Source organism: Talaromyces amestolkiae, assembly GCF_001896365.1.
Source record: "Talaromyces amestolkiae strain CIB chromosome Unknown scaffold5.1, whole genome shotgun sequence".
NCBI classification, from domain to species: Eukaryota; Fungi; Ascomycota; class Eurotiomycetes; order Eurotiales; family Trichocomaceae; genus Talaromyces; species Talaromyces amestolkiae.
This window is the reverse complement of record NW_024468041.1, coordinates 880,379-899,080: the sequence shown is the minus strand read 5'-3', so window position 1 is coordinate 899,080 and position 18,702 is coordinate 880,379. Positions and strand designations below refer to the sequence as shown.

At 46.8% G+C, this 18,702-nt stretch overlaps 7 protein-coding genes across 7 annotated transcripts; 6 read left to right on the top strand and 1 right to left on the bottom strand.

Moving 5' to 3' along the window:
• Window positions 1-827: 827 nt before the first annotated feature.
• BHQ10_003406 (uncharacterized protein) lies at window positions 828-1,673 on the top strand (the record flags this gene model as incomplete). The annotated part of the gene is made up of 1 exon (XM_040875659.1): window positions 828-1,673. One exon carries the CDS (start codon window positions 828-830, stop codon window positions 1,671-1,673), a length of 846 nt encoding a protein of 281 aa, XP_040731910.1.
• Window positions 1,674-2,446: 773 nt separating this feature from the next.
• Window positions 2,447-3,714, top strand: BHQ10_003405 (uncharacterized protein; the record flags this gene model as incomplete). The annotated part of the gene is made up of 3 exons (XM_040875658.1): window positions 2,447-2,552; window positions 2,605-2,927; window positions 2,983-3,714. 3 exons carry the CDS (start codon window positions 2,447-2,449, stop codon window positions 3,712-3,714), a joined length of 1,161 nt encoding a protein of 386 aa, XP_040731909.1.
• Window positions 3,715-6,220: 2,506 nt separating this feature from the next.
• On the top strand, window positions 6,221-11,808 carry BHQ10_003404 (uncharacterized protein; the record flags this gene model as incomplete). The annotated part of the gene is made up of 6 exons (XM_040875657.1): window positions 6,221-6,567; window positions 6,625-6,931; window positions 6,981-8,084; window positions 8,135-8,186; window positions 8,223-10,513; window positions 10,564-11,808. 6 exons carry the CDS (start codon window positions 6,221-6,223, stop codon window positions 11,806-11,808), a joined length of 5,346 nt encoding a protein of 1,781 aa, XP_040731908.1.
• A 682-nt stretch (window positions 11,809-12,490) lies between these two features.
• BHQ10_003403 (uncharacterized protein) lies at window positions 12,491-13,107 on the top strand (the record flags this gene model as incomplete). Its single annotated transcript, XM_040875656.1, has 2 exons — window positions 12,491-12,679; window positions 12,736-13,107. The coding sequence occupies 2 exons, from the start codon at window positions 12,491-12,493 to the stop codon at window positions 13,105-13,107; spliced, it is 561 nt and encodes a 186-aa protein (XP_040731907.1).
• A 514-nt stretch (window positions 13,108-13,621) lies between these two features.
• BHQ10_003402 (uncharacterized protein) lies at window positions 13,622-14,161 on the top strand (the record flags this gene model as incomplete). Its single annotated transcript, XM_040875655.1, has 2 exons — window positions 13,622-13,676; window positions 13,731-14,161. 2 exons carry the CDS (start codon window positions 13,622-13,624, stop codon window positions 14,159-14,161), a joined length of 486 nt encoding a protein of 161 aa, XP_040731906.1.
• Window positions 14,162-14,737: 576 nt separating this feature from the next.
• On the top strand, window positions 14,738-16,817 carry BHQ10_003401 (uncharacterized protein; the record flags this gene model as incomplete). The annotated part of the gene is made up of 2 exons (XM_040875654.1): window positions 14,738-16,489; window positions 16,554-16,817. 2 exons carry the CDS (start codon window positions 14,738-14,740, stop codon window positions 16,815-16,817), a joined length of 2,016 nt encoding a protein of 671 aa, XP_040731905.1.
• A 387-nt stretch (window positions 16,818-17,204) lies between these two features.
• BHQ10_003400 (uncharacterized protein) lies at window positions 17,205-18,134 on the bottom strand (the record flags this gene model as incomplete). Its single annotated transcript, XM_040875653.1, has 1 exon — window positions 17,205-18,134. One exon carries the CDS (start codon window positions 18,132-18,134, stop codon window positions 17,205-17,207), a length of 930 nt encoding a protein of 309 aa, XP_040731904.1.
• Window positions 18,135-18,702: the final 568 nt, after the last annotated feature.

The following is an 18,702-nucleotide window of genomic DNA, read 5'->3' as shown; positions in this document are numbered from 1 at the left end:
CTCTTTCGGACTATAGTCTCCTATTGGCCGAACAATTAAAGTTATGGGGCTTGAGTCGTGGTGGAGTGGAGACCAACAAGCGTCAGAGTGGAGCTCTCTGCGATCGGTTTAGCGCTGATTGGCCTTTTCTTACACTGTCTGCAAGCGGTTAGTGTCGGCTTTGTTAGCGAGAAAGACCTTGACATGGACAACTTACAAGTCTAAGCAGGATATATCGAATAGCTTTTTCAGATAGGTGTGGTAAGACTACCAGAATGAATATGTATACTGTCAACTCTGAATACAACACGTCGACTTCACAGTCAATCAAGGCAACTGTGGAATGGCATGTAAACAAATGGCCCCTGTTGTATGCCCGACATGCGTATCGGGATCCGTCTGACTTAGCCTGGGTACGGACCAAACAGACTAGTCTAGCCTTACCAGGGGCCCTTATGCCATCTCTCCCCCACTTAGTGGATTGGTCATTGCACCTGCACGGAAACACGACACCTGCCCATCTTCTTGATTTCCCATTGCCCATTTCCCTTGAAAAAAACAAAAGAGAATTTTGTATAAGGAGCTGCATTGTACCTTCTCACTTGTACCACTAACCACCGCCTAGAGACAGTCGGACAGCTATTCCTCCGACGCTTGCTTAGAAATCCGAAGCTCTCTTAGTGCCGTCGATCTCAACCAATAGCCGACCTGACTGAGCCATGGCCTCACAAGAAGCTCTATTAAAACTCGACGCTTCCCAGCTTCCACTCCTGGGATCTCTGCTTTCTGTCTGCATTGCTCTCTACTTCATTAAATCTCGAATGTCTTCTTCAGACTCCACCGCCAACATGCCTTCTCCTAAGCGCACTGTTCTCATCACCGGCTGCTCTGATGGCGGCATGGGTGCTGCACTGGCTCTTGCCTTCCACAAGGCTGGCTTCAACGTTATCGCCACTGCCCGCAACCCTGACAAGATGGCCGATTTGAAGTCAGCTGGTGTCGGGACTATGGCCCTTGACATTTTGTCTGATGCTTCGATTGCAGAAGCTGTCTCCAAGGTCTCCAGCTTGGATATCCTCGTCAACAACGCCGGTACCTCTTACAGCATGCCCATCACAGATATGTCCTTTGAGGAGGGCAAAAATCTCTTCGAGATTAATGTCTGGGCTCAACTCAACGTCACCCGCGCATTCTTGCCTCTTCTCCTTAAATCCAAGGGCATCATCGTCAACCAGACCTCGGTCGTCTCCACCATGGCCGTGCCCTTCCAATCTGCCTACAACGCCTCCAAAGCCGCCATGGCTATCTTCTCTGACTCTCTGCGTCTCGAGCTCGAACCCTTTGGTGTCACCGTTGTCGAGCTCAAGACCGGTGCCGTCAAGACCAACATGATCAAGAACCAAAAAGAGAACACCCCAATCTCTCTACCCGCCGACTCCATCTACAATCCTGCTAAGGAAGCTGTTGAGAGCGCTATGCGAAACGAGAAGATGGGTGATTTGGGTACCCCTCCTGACCGCTGGGCCGCTGAGGTTGTGGGCGACTTGACCAAGAAGAAGATCCCGGCTATGATCTGGCGCGGATACAATGCCAAGGCTGGTCGACTTGGAACGATTTTCCCTCATGGAATGATGGATTCAACCCTCAAGAAAATGACTGGTTTGGATGTTCTCGAGCAGAAGATTAAGAAATAGGGGATAAATCGAGTCTGTTATGCGTCTGTCTAGTAGTTAGGTTTAGGTCTTTATTTTGATACCACTTAATGAGCAATTATTTAGATTGAGTACTCGCGAACTTGCAAACTATTAAAAAGCACTCGCTACATCTATCAAAATTTGAGTGCTGAGTATTTACCATGAAGCTTGATAGCTATCAGCCCAGCGTTTGCGCCGGCTAACAACAACTTTTTTTCTTCACAAAAAGAAAAATGCAAAAAAAAAAAGCAGACCGCTCAGTTGACCGACGCCTGCGTCACGCATAATCGTGCTTACAAATTACTCAAGCTAAATACTTGACCTAAGTAATTATGACATTTAGTACGTCGTGAGAAAAGAATCGGACTCCGTGCCTCGGTCTTCTCAATGCGCCAGAGCTAATGGAGTGGAGTGCAGATTGTGTCGCAGCGGGGCCGACACTACCACATCAAACACGAACAGTCAACCACTAACAGTCAACCACTCAGCACTATCATATGCACAAGGTGTGATTCTCGCTGCTGGGATAGTGTAATAGGGGTCTAGCATTATCGGTGATGTTGCGATGAGGGGTAGGAAGTCAATTGAGTAGGGAGCATAGAGCTTCTAGGCTAGGTAGCTAGTGTATAAATAAATAATATACTTATTATACGGAGCTTCCTGAATATTCCAACACGTCTTCAAAATTCTTTCCATTGGACTTCTACTCAATTAAGACAGTTCATCTATAATTTTCTTGTCTCAAGTTCGTTTATATCGCAAATACCGTCAAAATGGCTATGATCCCACCCACCCCTCCAAAGTCTGTCCTCGGCAGACACCGTATTCTTGCACCTACAGCCTCTGTGCGCGTCAGCCCATTATGCCTGGGAGGAATGAGTAAGTTCGGATCTCCACATCCTCACATTCAGAATCTAAACAGATATAACAGGCTTCGGCACAAATTGGGCCATGGGTCTCGGCGAATGCACCAAAGAAATGACCTACGACCTACTCGACACTTTCTACGACCTTGGTGGAAACTTTGTCGACACAGCCAACGCCTACCAGGGCGGCCAGAGTGAGGAGTGGATTGGTGACTGGATGGCGGAACGTGGCCGTAGGAATGAAATGGTTATTGCGACCAAGTACACCATGACACCCATGGCTGGCAAGCCTGTGAACCAGAGTAATTATGGTGGTACTGGAAGTAAGACTATGCACATTTCTATCGAGGCTAGTCTCAAGGCTTTGAAGACGGATTACATTGATATCGTAAGTGTCACTCTTGGTGTTTAAGTGGAATGCAACATGACTGACCGAGACGAAGTACTACGTCCATGCCTGGGACTACGCAACCTCCATCTCCGAACTCATGCAATCCCTCAACACCCTCGTCCTGCAGGGCAAAGTCCTCTACCTCGGCATCTCCGACGCACCCGCTTGGTTCGTCACCAAAGCCAACGCCTATGCCCGCCACCACGGCCTGCGCACTTTCAGCGTCTACCAGGGTCGCTACTCCGCTCAACAGCGCGACATGGAACGCGAAATTATCCCCATGGCCCGCGAAGAAGGAATGGCCATTCAGGCCTTTGGTGTCCTCGGCGGTGGCGGTTTCAAAGCTCCTGGCGCCGAGGGTACCGGTGCCCGCCGCATGCCGCCTGCCATGTTGATCGGACGCGAGCAACAAGTCTCCAAAGTGCTACACAACGTCGCTCAGCGCCACAATGTACCTCTCACCAGCGTCGCGTTGGCGTACGCCATGCAAAAGACGCCTTACTTTTATCCCATCATCGGCGGACGCAAAACCGAGCATCTCAAGGCCAACATCGAGGCTTTGACGCTGAGGCTGACGCCCGAGGACGTTGCTGAAATTGAAACTGGATATGAATTCGATGTTGGATTCCCGCACAATTTCATCAATATGGCGCGTCATATGATTGAGGGCCCGCAGCATGTTACTATTATGCATGATTTGGGTTATTTTGATTATGTGGCGCCGCCTGCTGCTATCAAGCCGCATCAGGGAGAGATTACTGCTCCTTGGCAGGCGCCTCAATAGACTGATCCCAGGATTAAAGTGAGTATGACCTATGAGACGGACTGTGATTGGAAGTCGTGTGTATTTAGATCTGGAATGTGAATGAAAGAGTCTCCTTTGTTTGATTAAATTTCATTTTGTGAGCTATCTATAGTTGATTAAAGGTAGATTTTGAAAGGGTTCGATCTGAAGTAAGTTCTATACGTTATAAAGGAATGAATTAGATGAGAGATTTTGAAGTTTCATCACACTTGATACAAACTTGCTGTCATGTTATACCAAAGTCGGCTTCAAATCTTAGCATAGGTGACAACTATCTAGCACGTGTCAAGTTTATATGAATGAGACTCCCCATATAATCGACTTTTTTCTCGGCTTCTAGCTATCTACCCATCCCTGAGCTTGTGATTTATCATCAATCAGCAATCAGCAATCCTTCAGAATAGTCTGTTATATACATTTATCGGTTTACGTAAGTTCTTCGGACAAGTCTGTTGCAACAAGCCCTAGTCCCTGGAAAGAAAACAATGCACTCTGCGACCTAATCTCGGCCATCAGATAAATACACTAAATCAACCGTATCGGGTCATTGACAGCTAAGGCGCCCTCATGCTCCCTACTTTAGACGTATACAAACGTCGGAATTTCAGAGTCGTAATTAATTTTACTGTTTCGAGTATAGTCCCATACATACGTGGGCCTTAATACATATGGAAGAGCTGAGACCTTTCGGAACGGAGTAGCCCCCTTAGTGTCGGCCATAGACCCAACCTAACTAACTTACAGGCCCGAACATACTATTCCCATACAATAGACTAATATCTGGCAGATCATTAGCTTGTTACACTTTTGCCACGATCCCTATGTCAAGGGTAGATCGTTGCGCTTTTCCTGTTTCTGGGTTCATTCTATTCATTCCGATTCCGAGGTTTGAGCTAGGTGGTCGGCTAAGTTACAGTAGTAGCCTTTTCTAGCCACTAGGCTCAGGGACAGAGGGTCCGCCGGTCATGTAGGGACTCTAATCCCATTGTAGTCTTTTCGCTTTCGGTTATCAACGACTGCTGCAATGCCTACGAGACTTACGTAAACTACGGATAGCGTTTGGGGAAGTTACGGGGATGTATATGGACGTAAAGGGGATTGGGTTTATACAATATCCATAGAAGCACTCGAGGTAGTATTCTGTGTGGATTCACCTCCACGTGCGGAGATTGAAGTCAGACTACGGACGATCGAGCAGTATGATAGACGGGCATGCCTAGAGTTTTCGAGACGTTTTCTAGAAGGAGACGGGCCTATAGGTCACATGTATTAAGGCCTGTCCATATATTTTGACTTTGAGCTTTGCTATACGGGATAAGCGAACCTAAAGGCATAGGTATCTTTCCATGACTCGGAGTCAGCCAGTAGTCGACAAGGCTTGTATTAACTACATTAAGCATAACTTCACAGCATTGATAGTACGTAAAAATGCACGGGTGCTCCTTCTCGATTAAGTAAACACAGCCATGTCCGAAGTGAAAGAAGAGGGCTTGGGGTCTAAATGTCAAATAGATTGGAGAATATGTTTAATATTCGATAGGTTGACATAGGCACGGGGGCGCACTCAAGATTTCAGGTTGGATGCAAGAAAATCTTGATAGTGACTAGGATACGAACTGATTCTAAGCTCCTATGAACGGCAGAACAGATGTTAGAAAGATCCTCATGATTTCAACCATCTTCATATAGTGATAGGCCTGGATTTACAGGCATGCAATGTGACCATACAAATCTGTAATTCTTCACGTATGCCTATCTCAGGTAGCAGACGACCGTATTCATATGGTCAGCAGGATTCGTCATGAAATTAACTCATTCTAGAAACGAAGTCAACCGGACATCCGATTTGCGGACAATGACAGATCAACGAAGGAGCAGAGCTTGATCCTATGTTTTAGCCTTGCAGCTCATACGATTGTCCGCCTAGTTAGAAACATAGCATGCGTAGACCCATGTCTCCAATACTTCGCGGTCTCTGATTTGAGGGTAGCGTCGTATAGAGTGGTCGTCCGACCTCGCCCTTTAGATGAGGTAAGTGTGCGAACTCCGCCCTGCGTTTTGAGATACTTGCTCTATCTCATCGAGTTCCCCGATAGTCTGAAAGTCGCTGTCCGATTACAGTTTTGCAGGGCTTAGAATCTGCTTACTAGCTTATGAAAAATACTGGCCTAGATCATACAGCTGAAACCTACCTATCTAGGCTGCCAGCCTAACCCTAGTCTCTTTGAGTCTCGATTATACATATAGATCGAGTTATATAAAACAGAGATCTGTGCAGATCTGCTCATTTCCATTACTACTTGACTTTCTTTTCTTATTCTTCCGATTGACAAACAACAGTCTGTAGATTGTTAAACAGCTGGTAGCTTTGGGCGTGTGGCTGGCTATATGTACAATCGCTCGGGTCATTAGACAAACGCTCTTTTACCTCCTCCTTCAAAGTTTCAACACTATTTTGAAGCATATAACCTACACATCGACATCAATGGCCATACTCACCCCCAGTCGATCCGACAATGAATCGGAATCCACAAGCATGCGCTTAATCTACTTCAGCAATGAATTTCCGCGTGATGACCTGCACACCCTCTTTCGCGAAATTCAGACCCATAGCAAGGACAGGAGGCATCCCATCCTCGCCCGCTTCTTGGAAGAGGCTACCCTCGCTATTCGCGAGGAAGTTAAACTTCTTCCCAATACTTTGAGGAAATTGATTCCTCCTTTTGAGTCTATCTTGAACTTCGCGGATTTTGCGGATCTTCGTAAGGGTCAACTATGTGGCTCGATTGATGGGATTATTCTTTGTGCTGTCGAATTGTCCATTCTTATTGGGTAAGCACTTGCTACAAGATATGCTGAAGATATGTTGCTAACCACAACTACATGTAGATACTACGAGCGTAACCCAAGTGAATTTAACTTTGATACCGTCAGCACTACCCTCGCTGGTCTTGGAATTGGCCTTCTGGCTACCGCGGCCGTTTCGCTTGCTCCTACAGTTGGCGATCTCCCTATTGCCGGAGCTCAGGTTGTCCGTCAGGCTTTCCGCCTCGGTATTCTTGTCGATGAGGTCTCTCAAAATTTGCAGCCTCGCGACTTGACTGACGAGAGCACTCCTGACACCTGGGCTTATGTTCTCCCAGATGTCAAAGCAGAAGAAGTTCAAGCAGAACTTGACGTCATTCACAAACATGAGGTTGGTGGTTTTGACGAATTCAATAATCGCAATGTCTAACTTGTAACAGAAAACTCCAGGACCTAGCAAGATCTTCATCAGTGCTCTCAGCACTACATCAGTCACCATTAGTGGCCCCCCTGCCAGACTCAAGGGTCTTTTCCGCACAGCAGATTTCTTCCGTGACCGCAAGTTTGTCCAGCTCCCTGTTTACGGTGGATTATGTCATGCAGGCCATATATACAGCCAGAAGGATGTCAAGTCTGTCGTTCACACCCCTTCCATGGCTTCTCTTGACGCCAAGTTCCGCCCTCGCCTTCCCGTACACTCCACGAGCACCGGCAAGCCTTTCCCTGCTAGCAGCGCCATCGAACTTTTCGAGAACATCATCAATGAAATTTTGACACAGGCTATTCGGTGGGATTCCGTAGTACAGGCGGTCGTTCAACGTGCCGACTTCATTGCCGCTTCTCGGTGCCATGTCCTCGTCTTCCGCACATCCCTCCCTATTCACGACCTCACTGGTGCTCTTTCAAAGATTAGTGACTTTGACGTCAACACTGAGGAGCTTGTTCCATGGGTATATGAGAAGACTGAGTCCGTTGATGGTGGCTCTCGTGGCCCCATGCAATCCAAGATTGCGATCGTCGGTATGTCATGCAGAATGCCCAATGGCGCCACCGACACCGAGAAGTTCTGGGAACTCCTCGAGAACGGCATCGACTGCCACAGGAAAATTCCTGCCGACCGGTTCGACGTCGAGACTCACTATGACCCTACTGGTAAGCGTGTCAATACGAGTATGACCCCCTATGGTTGCTTCATTGATGAACCTGGTCTCTTCGATGCGCCTTTCTTCAATATGTCTCCCCGTGAGGCTCAGCAAACTGATCCTATGCAGCGACTTGCTCTTGTTACTGCGTACGAAGCGCTTGAGAGAGCTGGTTACGTTGCTAACCGTACCGCTGCCACTGACTTGCATCGCATTGGTACTTTCTACGGCCAGGCTAGTGATGACTACCGTGAGGTGAACACCGCGCAGGAGATTAGCACATACTTCATTCCTGGAGGCTGTCGTGCTTTTGGCCCAGGTCGTATCAATTACTTTTTTAAATTCTCTGGTCCTTCCTACAGCATTGATACTGCCTGCTCTTCGAGCTTAGCCACTATTCAGGTGAGCCCTTTTCCCTCATATCTATATCCTTCATACTAATAATGGTGCAGACTGCTTGTGCAGCTCTTTGGAACGGAGACGTTGATACTGCCGTCGCTGGTGGTATGAATGTTTTAACCAACTCTGATGCTTTCGCAGGTTTGAGTAACGGTCATTTCTTGTCTAAGACTCCTAACGCTTGCAAGACTTGGGATATTGAGGCTGACGGTTACTGTCGTGCTGATGCTATGGGATCCGTAGTCATGAAGCGTCTCGAAGATGCTGAAGCCGACAACGACAATATTCTTGGTGTCATTCTCTCTGCCGCAACCAACCACTCTGCCGAGGCCATCTCCATCACCCACCCCCACGCTGGTCACCAGACTTACTTAGGCCGTCTCTGCGCAAGCAGAGCTGGAATCGACCCATTGGACGTGAGTTTCGTTGAAATGCATGGTACTGGTACTCAAGCCGGTGACTTTGAGGAGATCCAATCCGTTACCAACGTCTATGCTCCGATTACTAAGCGGAGGAGCCAGAAGAATCCTCTCTATATTGGTGCTGTCAAGTCAAACGTTGGCCATAGTGAGGCCGCTGCTGGTGTTACCGCCTTGATGAAGGTTCTTCTTATGCTCGAGAAGGGAGCTATCCCCCCTCACATTGGCATCAAGAACAGCCCTAACCCTAAATTTCCCAAAGATATGGACAAGCGCAATGTCCGCATCGCCTTCGAGAAGACTGAGTGGGCACGGAGCCCTGACCGCAGGCGTATTGCTGCAGTCAACAATTTTAGTGCTGCGGGTGGTAATACTACTATACTCATCGAGGAAGGCCCTCTCCGACCAACCGCAGCGACTGATCCTCGCTCTTCTCATGTCATCACTTTGTCTGCTAAGAGCAAGATCTCCCTCAAGGCCAACATTGAGCGCCTCATTGGGTACCTCGAGAAGAATCCTGATGTCTCATTGTCCGACGTCGGGTATACTACTACTGCTCGTCGCTACCACCACAGCTACCGTATTGCCGTCTCCGCTAACGACATCAACCACGCTAAGAAGCAGCTTACTTCCTCCTTGAAGCATGTTGACAACGCTAAGGCTACAAAAAACGCTGGTCCACCCCCTGTCGCCTTTGCATTCACTGGCCAAGGTGCTTCCTTCAAGTCATACAACTTGGAGCTTTTCCACACCTCACCCTACTTCCGTTCACAGATCTTGCACCTTGACTCTCTTGCTCAAGGTCAGGGTTTCCCTAGCTTTATTCCTGTCCTCGACGGCAGTTACGAAAAAGATCACCAGCATTCTCCTGTTCCTACTCAGCTCGCTTTGGTCTGTACAGAGATTGCTGTCGCGAAATACTGGGCTACTCTGGGTGTCAAGCCTGGTGTTGTTGTTGGTCACAGCTTGGGTGAGTACGCCGCTTTGCACATTGCGGGAGTTCTCTCTGCAAGTGACACTATCTTCCTTGTTGGTCAACGTGCTAGTATGCTGGAGCAGAGGTGCAAGGTCGGAAGCCACAAGATGGTTGCTGTTAAAGGATCGCTCGACAAGATTGCCCAGGGTGCCAATGGTAAGCCTTACGAGATTGCCTGCATCAACGGACCTGAGGAGACCGTTCTGAGTGGTCCCAGCTCTGACATGGATGCTATTGTCACTGAGCTCGAGTCTGCGGGGTGCAAGTGCGTTAGTCTTGAGGTTGCTTTCGCTTTCCATTCTGCTCAAACCGACCCCATCCTTGAAGACTTTGAGGCTTCTGCCACCGAGGGTGTCCTTTTCCAGGCTCCTTACCTCCCGGTGGTCTCGCCTCTGTTGAGCAAAGTCATTTTCGACGATAAGACCATCAATGCGAATTATGTCCGTCGTGCTACTCGTGAAGCTGTCAACTTCAAGGGTGCCATGGAGGTCGCTCACAAGATTGGAATCGTTGACGACGAGACTGCTTGGATTGAAATTGGACCCCATCCAGTATGTATGAGCTTCGTGAAGGCCAGCCTCTCGACCGTCAACGTCGCTGTCGCTTCTCTTCGCCGAGGCGAGAACAACTGGGCCACATTGGCACAAAGTTTGGCTACCTTGCACGTCGCAGGAACTGAGATTGACTGGAACGAGTTCCACCGGCCATTCGAGAGTGCATTAAGATTGGTCGATCTTCCTACATATGCTTGGAACGACAAGACCTACTGGATCCAATACAATGGTGACTGGGCTCTTACCAAAGGTAACACTTTCTACGATGCAGAAAAAGGTGTCTCTGGTATTACTAGTGTCCGTCCCAAGGCTGCTCCTGCTCTTCCTAAGTCTGCTATCAGCACTTCTTCTGTTCAGCAGATTATTGAGGAGAACTTCAATGGCACATCTGGTGCCGTGACTATGGAATCTGATCTCTCTCAGACCGAGCTTCGTGCCGCAGCGTACGGCCATAAGATGAATAACTGTGGTGTTGTTACTTCGGTAAGTCTGCTTTCCCCTCTTTTTCATTGTTTCTACTAATAGTATTGTAGTCTATTCACGCCGACATTGCCTACACACTCGGTGAATACTTCTATAAGAAGCTCAAACCTAAGACCAAAGAAGTCCACATCAACATTGCCGATCTCCAGGTTGTCAAGGGTTTAGTTGCAAATCAGAAGGATACACCACAGCCTATCCGTGTCACGATCTCAACTTCAGACATCAACTCCAACCATGCCGACTTGATCTGGTACAATGTTAACGAAGATATTCAGTTCGCGACCGCCAACCTATACTTTGATGATCCATCCCAGTGGCTCTCTTCCTGGGTCCCCTTCAAGCACCTTGTTCAAGGTCGCATTGAAGATCTTGAGCGTATGGCAGAAGCTGGTATTGCTAACCGCTTCACCAATAGCATGGCATACCTTCTTTTCGGTGCCAATCTCGTCGAATATGCACCCAAATACCGTGGCATGCAATCCGTTGTTATGCATGGCTTGGAAGCCTTCGCTGATGTCGAGCTTACCAAGGAGAAGAGTGGTACCTGGACGGTGCCACCTTACTTCATAGACAGTGTCGCTCATTTAGCTGGCTTCATTATGAATGTATCTGACGCTATGAATGCTAAGACTCACTACTGTGTCACCCCTGGCTGGAAGTCCATGCGTTTCGCTAAACCTCTTGTTGCTGGTGCCAAGTACCGTTCATACGTCAAGATGATTCCTACCGTTGAGGATCCGAATGCCTATTATGGAGACGTGTACATCCTACAGGATGGCGTTGTCATGGGTATGGTCGGTGGTATTGAATTCCATCAATATCCTCGCATCTTGCTCAGCCGTTTCTTCTCTGCTCCGGATGACTCCAAGGCTCCTCCCGTTGCTGTTGCAGGAGCACAATCTAAGCCCGTTGCTGCAGCTTCTGCTTCAGTGGTCAAGCCCGTCTCTGCACCGGCTCCTAAGCCAGTTCCAGTTGCTGCTCCAGCTCCTGTGTCTACTTCTAAGCCTGCCCTTGCGCCCGCTCCTGCCCCTGCAGCTGAGACCGCTGTTGGTGCTGTTAGCACTGACTCTACTGCTGGCAAAGCCCTTCAAATTATTGCCGATGAGGCTGCTCTAGACCTCCAAGACCTCGATGACGAGGCTAGTGTCGCTGGCTTGGGCATCGATTCTCTCATGAGCCTGGTCATCGCAGAGAAATTCCGTGAGGAGCTTGGCATTACTGTCTCTGGCAGTTTGTTCTTGGAGTTCCCCACCATCAAGGACTTGCGTGTCTGGTTAGAAGAGTACTATAACTAGATTTTCAAACATAGATTGTTTTGATTTTGCTTCTTTCCTTTTTTGTCCTGAAAATTATCTTTGTAGCATTTCATGTATCTTTTTATGTTTTTTTTTGGGAAGGTCTGTTCTGTTTTCAATGACATTTTTACTTTACTTGTAGCTAGTAAAGACATGCCGTTTTGGAGATTCATTTCTTTAATATTTCAAGTCACGTCGAATCCTCGGGTTGACTTTACGGCTTGTAACAAATGACAGCTACCAAGACTAGAGATTCTAGATACGTCACCTAAGTAGCTTGTTGAAGTAGGTACTAGAAATATTCAATCTTTACAGCTTTTGCTGTATGTTGCCCCGATTCTCAAATTTACAATCAAAATGCCAAAGCTTATAGTTTCGAAAGGCGTATGAAAGGCCTAGCGCACTATATGGTTAATTTACAAACTTCAGCCATTGAATATCTATATGCTGGCTGAGTTTCACGGCTTATAGGACGACATTGAACGTTCGGGCGTTCGGCTGCGGTGAATGGCCCCTATCGGACACGGGGTTTAGGTCAGTAATATTTTCATAACACCGCCATGCTCTGCAATATCTATACTTTGAATTCTCCCTTCCTTATTTTACATATTCGCAAGCAAACCTCACCGTCCCCCTACGTCAATTTACGCTATTCTAATCATTCCACATCCTATTTGTGAAAATGAGTAACTCTCCAGCTATTCCACCTCGGCCATCTGGCGACCCTCACAAGCAATTCCTATGCCTCACTATCTGCGGTTACAAAAAGAATGGCATGAGTGAGGAAGATTATAGACACCATATGCAACAAGTCTCGGCGCCAATGACCAAAGATCTCATGGTGAAATACGGAGTGAAAAGATGGACTCAAGTATGTTAATACTCCAAAACATCTACGCTTTTTACAGTCACTAATTAGACTCTAAGATTCACAACCAGCAAGAAACACGAGCCCTTATGAACCGGCTTTTTGATCACCAGATGGCCAATTTGGCTGACTTCGACTGCTTCAGTCAGGTTGTCTTCAAGGATGTGGACGATTACAAACGCATGAAGGATGACCCATGGTACAAGCAACATCTGGTTGGTGACCATGAGAAATTTGCAGATACAAAGAGGAGTGCGATGACTATCGGGTGGATTACGGAGTTTATTCGGGATGGCGAGGTTGTTGACTGCATGAAGGACTATTCACCTGCACCGAGCCTTCTCACCACGTTGGTGCGCACAACTCAAACGGTCGCTCCCATTGCGATGGTCTTGTACGGGATTTATCGATATGTTTCCAAGTCGCCATAAGCCTGTTCTTCTCCAGCAATTCTGTATAGCACGAGAGGAAAATATAAACTTCTGAAGACCACTGAATAGTAACTATTCAAAATACCATTGGTTCAACTAGTTATTGAAAGTCATGTGTGCTAGGTAATGGGCTTTGATACGTGAAACATGAGTAATTGAGCCATAGTTAATGATAGCACTTCAATACCTGCCAGACTTTGTAAACTCCATATCATATAACATCAGCGTCCATTATTTTCAAGCATATATTTAAACTTTAAAACTACTTGTGTACAGCAGAAGTCATCCAGCGGTTAAGCAAGCATGAATCGGAAGAATCAAACTAACTTGGCGAGACATTCTTTAATTGTCGGGATTCGGAATATGTAGATCCCAGTTGAATTCTGCATATAAGCATAAGAACCATGTTACAAGCGTTTCCTTACTTCTGAAAACAGTACAATACCATCACGTCTTTAAACATTCTCAAAGTTCTCAGAGACCAACTCGATAATTGAAAACTACCTTCTACATCATGTCCTCGACAGGTCTTCAAGCGACCGCGGTAGTGACCGGGTCCTTCCTCTCAGGTACATTGAATCTAAAATTCCGATGCCTAAAGAAAGTTTCCTGACGCTCTGTAGGGGCCATGATGTCTCTGTCTCTTTTCGCCGTTCCCGTTCTCCTTGACACCACAACTGAATCCCCCCAGCTATTCTTCCAATGGGTCCGGATGTATCACTATGGACACATGGCTTTACCTACCATGGCTGTAGGAACTTTCTTGCTATACAGCTACACAGCCCTCAAAAAGAGAAGCGCAAAACAATCGTGGCGACGTTGGTTGATCGCGGGTGTTACCACCTTGACCATGGTACCGTTTACCTGGCTTGTCATGGTCCCTACCAATAATGAGCTTTTCCGCTTGCAGAAAGTGAGCCTAGTGGAGCCTACTGTTATGACCATCACCGAATCCAAGGAGCTGGTGATTAAGTGGAGCTGGATGCATCTGACTAGGTCTTTCATGCCTTTGGCTGGAGCTGTGATGGGAGCTATGTGGACCCTCACCAAGTAGGGGCAGCAAAGGGAAGGCTGACACTTAGCTGCGCCTTTGGACTCATTTTGGAGTTGTTTGTATTACAAGCTCGATATTCGCTTCTACCTGCGTACATTCGGCAGTCAAGTACATTCACATAGTTAGAAAATAGGTCGGAATTAAAGATCGCTTGTCATGCCACTAGGATTCAGGGTTAATGCTCCACTGTGGATTGTGGATGCTTCGGCAGGGGCCGTAATTTTAGTGTGATTTTTTCTCCGAGCTCCGATCCCCATTCCCCGACCGCTAATTCCGAATTGCCTAACTAGGTGAATTAGCTCCCCGATGCCCCAGAATGTATGTATTCGAATATCGATTCTCAGATTGTGATAAGAGCCATATTACACTAGCAAGCCCTCCGTAATCCGGATTGCTTTCGACGTTTGATCCAGAGCCGAACTAGTAAAATAAGCAAAATTGTAGACTGATCCTTAGCTGAATGCATGACACGTTTTATATGTTCGATTGATTGTCGATAAGTATATTCTTGGAAATCAGATAAAATTGACAATCAATGTTCAACAAGTGGCTTCCATTGGATCTCTGTATGCCATCATGATGTGGTCAATTCTATCTTTAATCCTAGTGGTGCTCGCATCACCGCTCCGTAACCTGTTGTTGTCTCTGTTGACCGGGCAGAGAATACAGGAGAAAGAAAAACCGCGTGCGGACGACCATCTTTCGGAAGTCAATGGTGGTGTGTGGGAACAATCATCTGTCTTCACACACATCGAGCAGGGCTTGAAGAAAAACCCAGATGGAACGGCAGTAATCTCAACGTTTCAAACCGCAGACGCTCTTCCTTACTTGGTATCTGGAGAGAGTATGACCATTGCAACTCCTGTCATTCAAAAGCCTTCTACACCAAAGTCGAGTGTCTCTCCTTTCCAAAATGGGGCATTCTCTCCCCTTCAATTTGGAGCATTCACACAAGCGGTGGGAATTGAGGAAAAGAAAAGCGAAGATCCAGAGCCTTTCGTTCAGGAAAAGCCCAAGGCAAAGGTTGCTTTAGGATGCTTGAAAATCACGTATAAGCAGCTGCATCTTACCGCTTTGAAGCTTGCCGCAGGAATGATGGCCAATGGAATTAAGCCAGATACCACGATGCTCATGATCATTCCTAATGGAGGAGAATACACTCTCCTTCTGTGGGCTTGCATTTTGCTTCGCATTACTTATGTCAGTCTTGACCCTGGAATGCTCGATATTTCCGGCTTCACCTCTCTTAAGGCTACAATCCAAATCCTCAAGCCGCAGATTGTCGTTACCCCTGACGCAATTACCGGTAAATCTGTCGACGTCGCAATCTCGGAACTACTACTACCAAAGCCACTAACACTCTGTCTCTCCTCCTCACGGACCAGTAACTGGAAGCCACTTGCAGACTTGGTGCATGAGGCGTTAAAATGTCCTATTGACGAGGACGCCCTTGTGGCAGCCGCACGTAACGACAATCCCAAACGTATTCACTCCATCATGTTCACATCCGGAACATCCGGTATTCCCAAAGGTTGTCCAATGCGCATTTCGAACATGTCGCACATGCTTCATTCACAGTCATGGCTCGTCGACGCTGAAACAGGTACATTTGCTCTCCAACAGCCTCACAACTCACGTGGGATCGCTCCCGCACAGACCATGCAGACATGGAAAGCTGGAGGCGCGGTTGTTATGACAGGACAGGAATTTAATGTCAAGGATGCTCTCGATGCTATTACCAAATTACATGTCACTTTCCTTGTCTTGACTCCACCGATGGTTCACGAAATGGCCGTGGCACTCGCCACGAACCCCATCGATATCAGTTCCGTCCAAAGAATTCAAGTCGGAGGAGATGCCATCACTAAAGGATTACTACTCAAGACTGCTTCAATTTTCCCCAAGGCTCAGGTATGCGTTAACCATGGAATGACTGAGGGCGGTGGTTCCTTCATGTGGCCATTCTTTGACACTCCAATTTCCAGCATTCCATTCTTTGGTGAGATCTGCCCCATCGGTGTTGTCGCACCAGGAACTACAATTCGCGTATGGGATACGGATAAGAATAGCGTTGTGAAGAAAGGCCAATTAGGAGAGCTACATGTTACAAGCGGAAGTCTTATCAAACACTATTTCGGAGGCAAATCCGAATCATCGTTCTACGATGATCACGGTATACGTTGGTTCAATACTGGAGATGTGGCAATGGTGAACGAGGACGGCTTAGTGTCCATTCTGGGCCGACGGAAAGATATGATCAAGCGTGGTGGTGTTGGTATCATGCCTGCGGCACTTGAGAGCTCCATTGCGGCTTTCACTGGATCACAGGTAAATGCTTTAAAATTGTTCATCAATTGTCAAGACTATTCAGATCTCTAACCTCTATCTTTAGACAATCGTGGTTCCCATCACGCACCCGGTTGTGGGTCACGAGCCTTTCGCAGTTCTCGGTTCATACAACGGCAAGACTCAGGCGCAAATTAAAGAGCACGTTCGTAGTATCTTCGGGAAAGATTATGCGCTTGGCGGACTTGCCTCGTTGAAAGAACTTGGACTTTTAGAATTTCCAGTCAATCAAACGCATAAGATTGTGAAGTCAAAGGTTCAAGAGGATGTGGAAAGGCATCTCAGCACATTGTCAGCAATGAAGGCTTGAACGAAAGACCCCAGCTGACAGAGACCTTGTTTGAGATAATACAACACTATTTACATCATCATTACTTTATTTTAATCTATCTTTTCTTTTTGAGTACGGCATAGGACTCTTTTTCTCTACATTTTAGACACTTATTTCCTTCGTTGTATAGATATTTATGTTCTTGATTTCGAGGATGGCCGCAATTTCTCGATACAGATTAGCTCCTATGCTGTACAAATTCAATAATTAGGTGGACTACACTTCATTGAGGAAAGTTCCGTATCAATCATAATTTGAATTTTGTTGAGTCAATTTTTCTATTGTAACAGTAATATCATGTCATAGGCTGATTTCCTACGAAAACTCATTATCATTTCGCTTCCCATGACGCATATATTTGCAAGCTCATTTGGCGGCCGGAATAGACTTCAGAAGGTCTTCTTTCTCCCTTGTCATAACATCTCCGAAGTTGTTGAAAGGAATTCCATACTTATTTACTAATGCTTGTCCATCAATACTGAGGTCCTTCTCGTTGGCAAGTTGTTGGAAAATTAACGTGCCAACCTTGAAACCCATTTCAATCACCTCCTCCTTGCTTCTCATCCGTGTCTTGATATCGACTCCAGCAGCTTTACTGAGCAGATTCCTTGTCTCTTGTAGTGTCAAATTCTCGTTACCTAGCTCGATCTCATGTCCATTGAACCTTTCGGGTTCTGTGAGTGCCGCAGCGGCGAACTGTCCCACATTGTCGGCGTCGAAATGTGGCATTCTGGTGTTTGGCTCGTAGACATGCGCTAACAGCCCCTCAGTGGATAGTTCTGGGAAATGGTAACCTGATTGTGGAACGAGGTAGTTCTGATATAACCAAGCTGGTCGTAGGATGGTGTAACTTGGGAATCCGGCCTGCTTGACGACGTCCTCCACTGCTGACTTTGTCGTATAATAGATGTGCAGTCCGTGGCTAGGGTCATAATCTCCCCAGATCCTGCGGTCTGAGCAATGAAATGCAGTAGAGACGACATATGACTTCACAGTCCCCGCTTCGAGGGCTGCATTGACGAAGTTCTTAGCTTGTTGGATTTGTTGTTCGGCGGGCCATGTAGGGCTAAGGTTCTGGAAAACACCATCGACGCCCTTGGTAGCCGCCTTGATGGCTTCGACATCATCGAAGCCCCCCTTGAAAATCACGACGCCGTTTTCCTTGAGCTTTTGAGCAGCCGCGGAGTCAGGATTACGGACAAGGGCGTGAACAGTTGCACCCTTTTCGAGAAGGTAATGGATGGTGGCTCCACCTTGGTAGCCAGTGCCGCCGGTGACAAGGAATTTCAGCGTCATTTTCTGTAGTCGTTATATGATCCGTAGCTTGCTCAGTTGTAAGATGTGTAACGAGATGAAATAAAGGTCGAACTATATCTGTAGTTCTGCTCTCATTTCAAAGTTATGTAGTCGGAATCCGACTACCAATCATCGGTGTCCGGGCCTAATGAATTTTCACGATGTGCAAAATGCATGATATCACCAGTCATAATCGTGTTTTAAGATTTTTTTTCTTGTTGAAAGAGGTTTTCGAGCGTGTCCGTTGACAAGACTTAATAAGTTGTGGTAATATGCCTATCTAATAGGGATTGGGGGGCAGAAAAAGCACGGATAGCTACCCAACTAGATAAGATAACATCTGGAAGCAATATATCATTCCTTCTATACATCAATTGATCGAACGAAGTATTCAAGCCCTATATGTCAAAATCGTGGAATGGGTTACGACCTTATAACAAACGAAACTCCTCAACACCTATAAATGTCATCCGAAGTATCAAACATCATACACAGAAGAGTTACCAGGAATTCCCTCGTCAACTACTATACAAGCAAAGTCGAAGGTGTGATATGTCGAATTTATTTC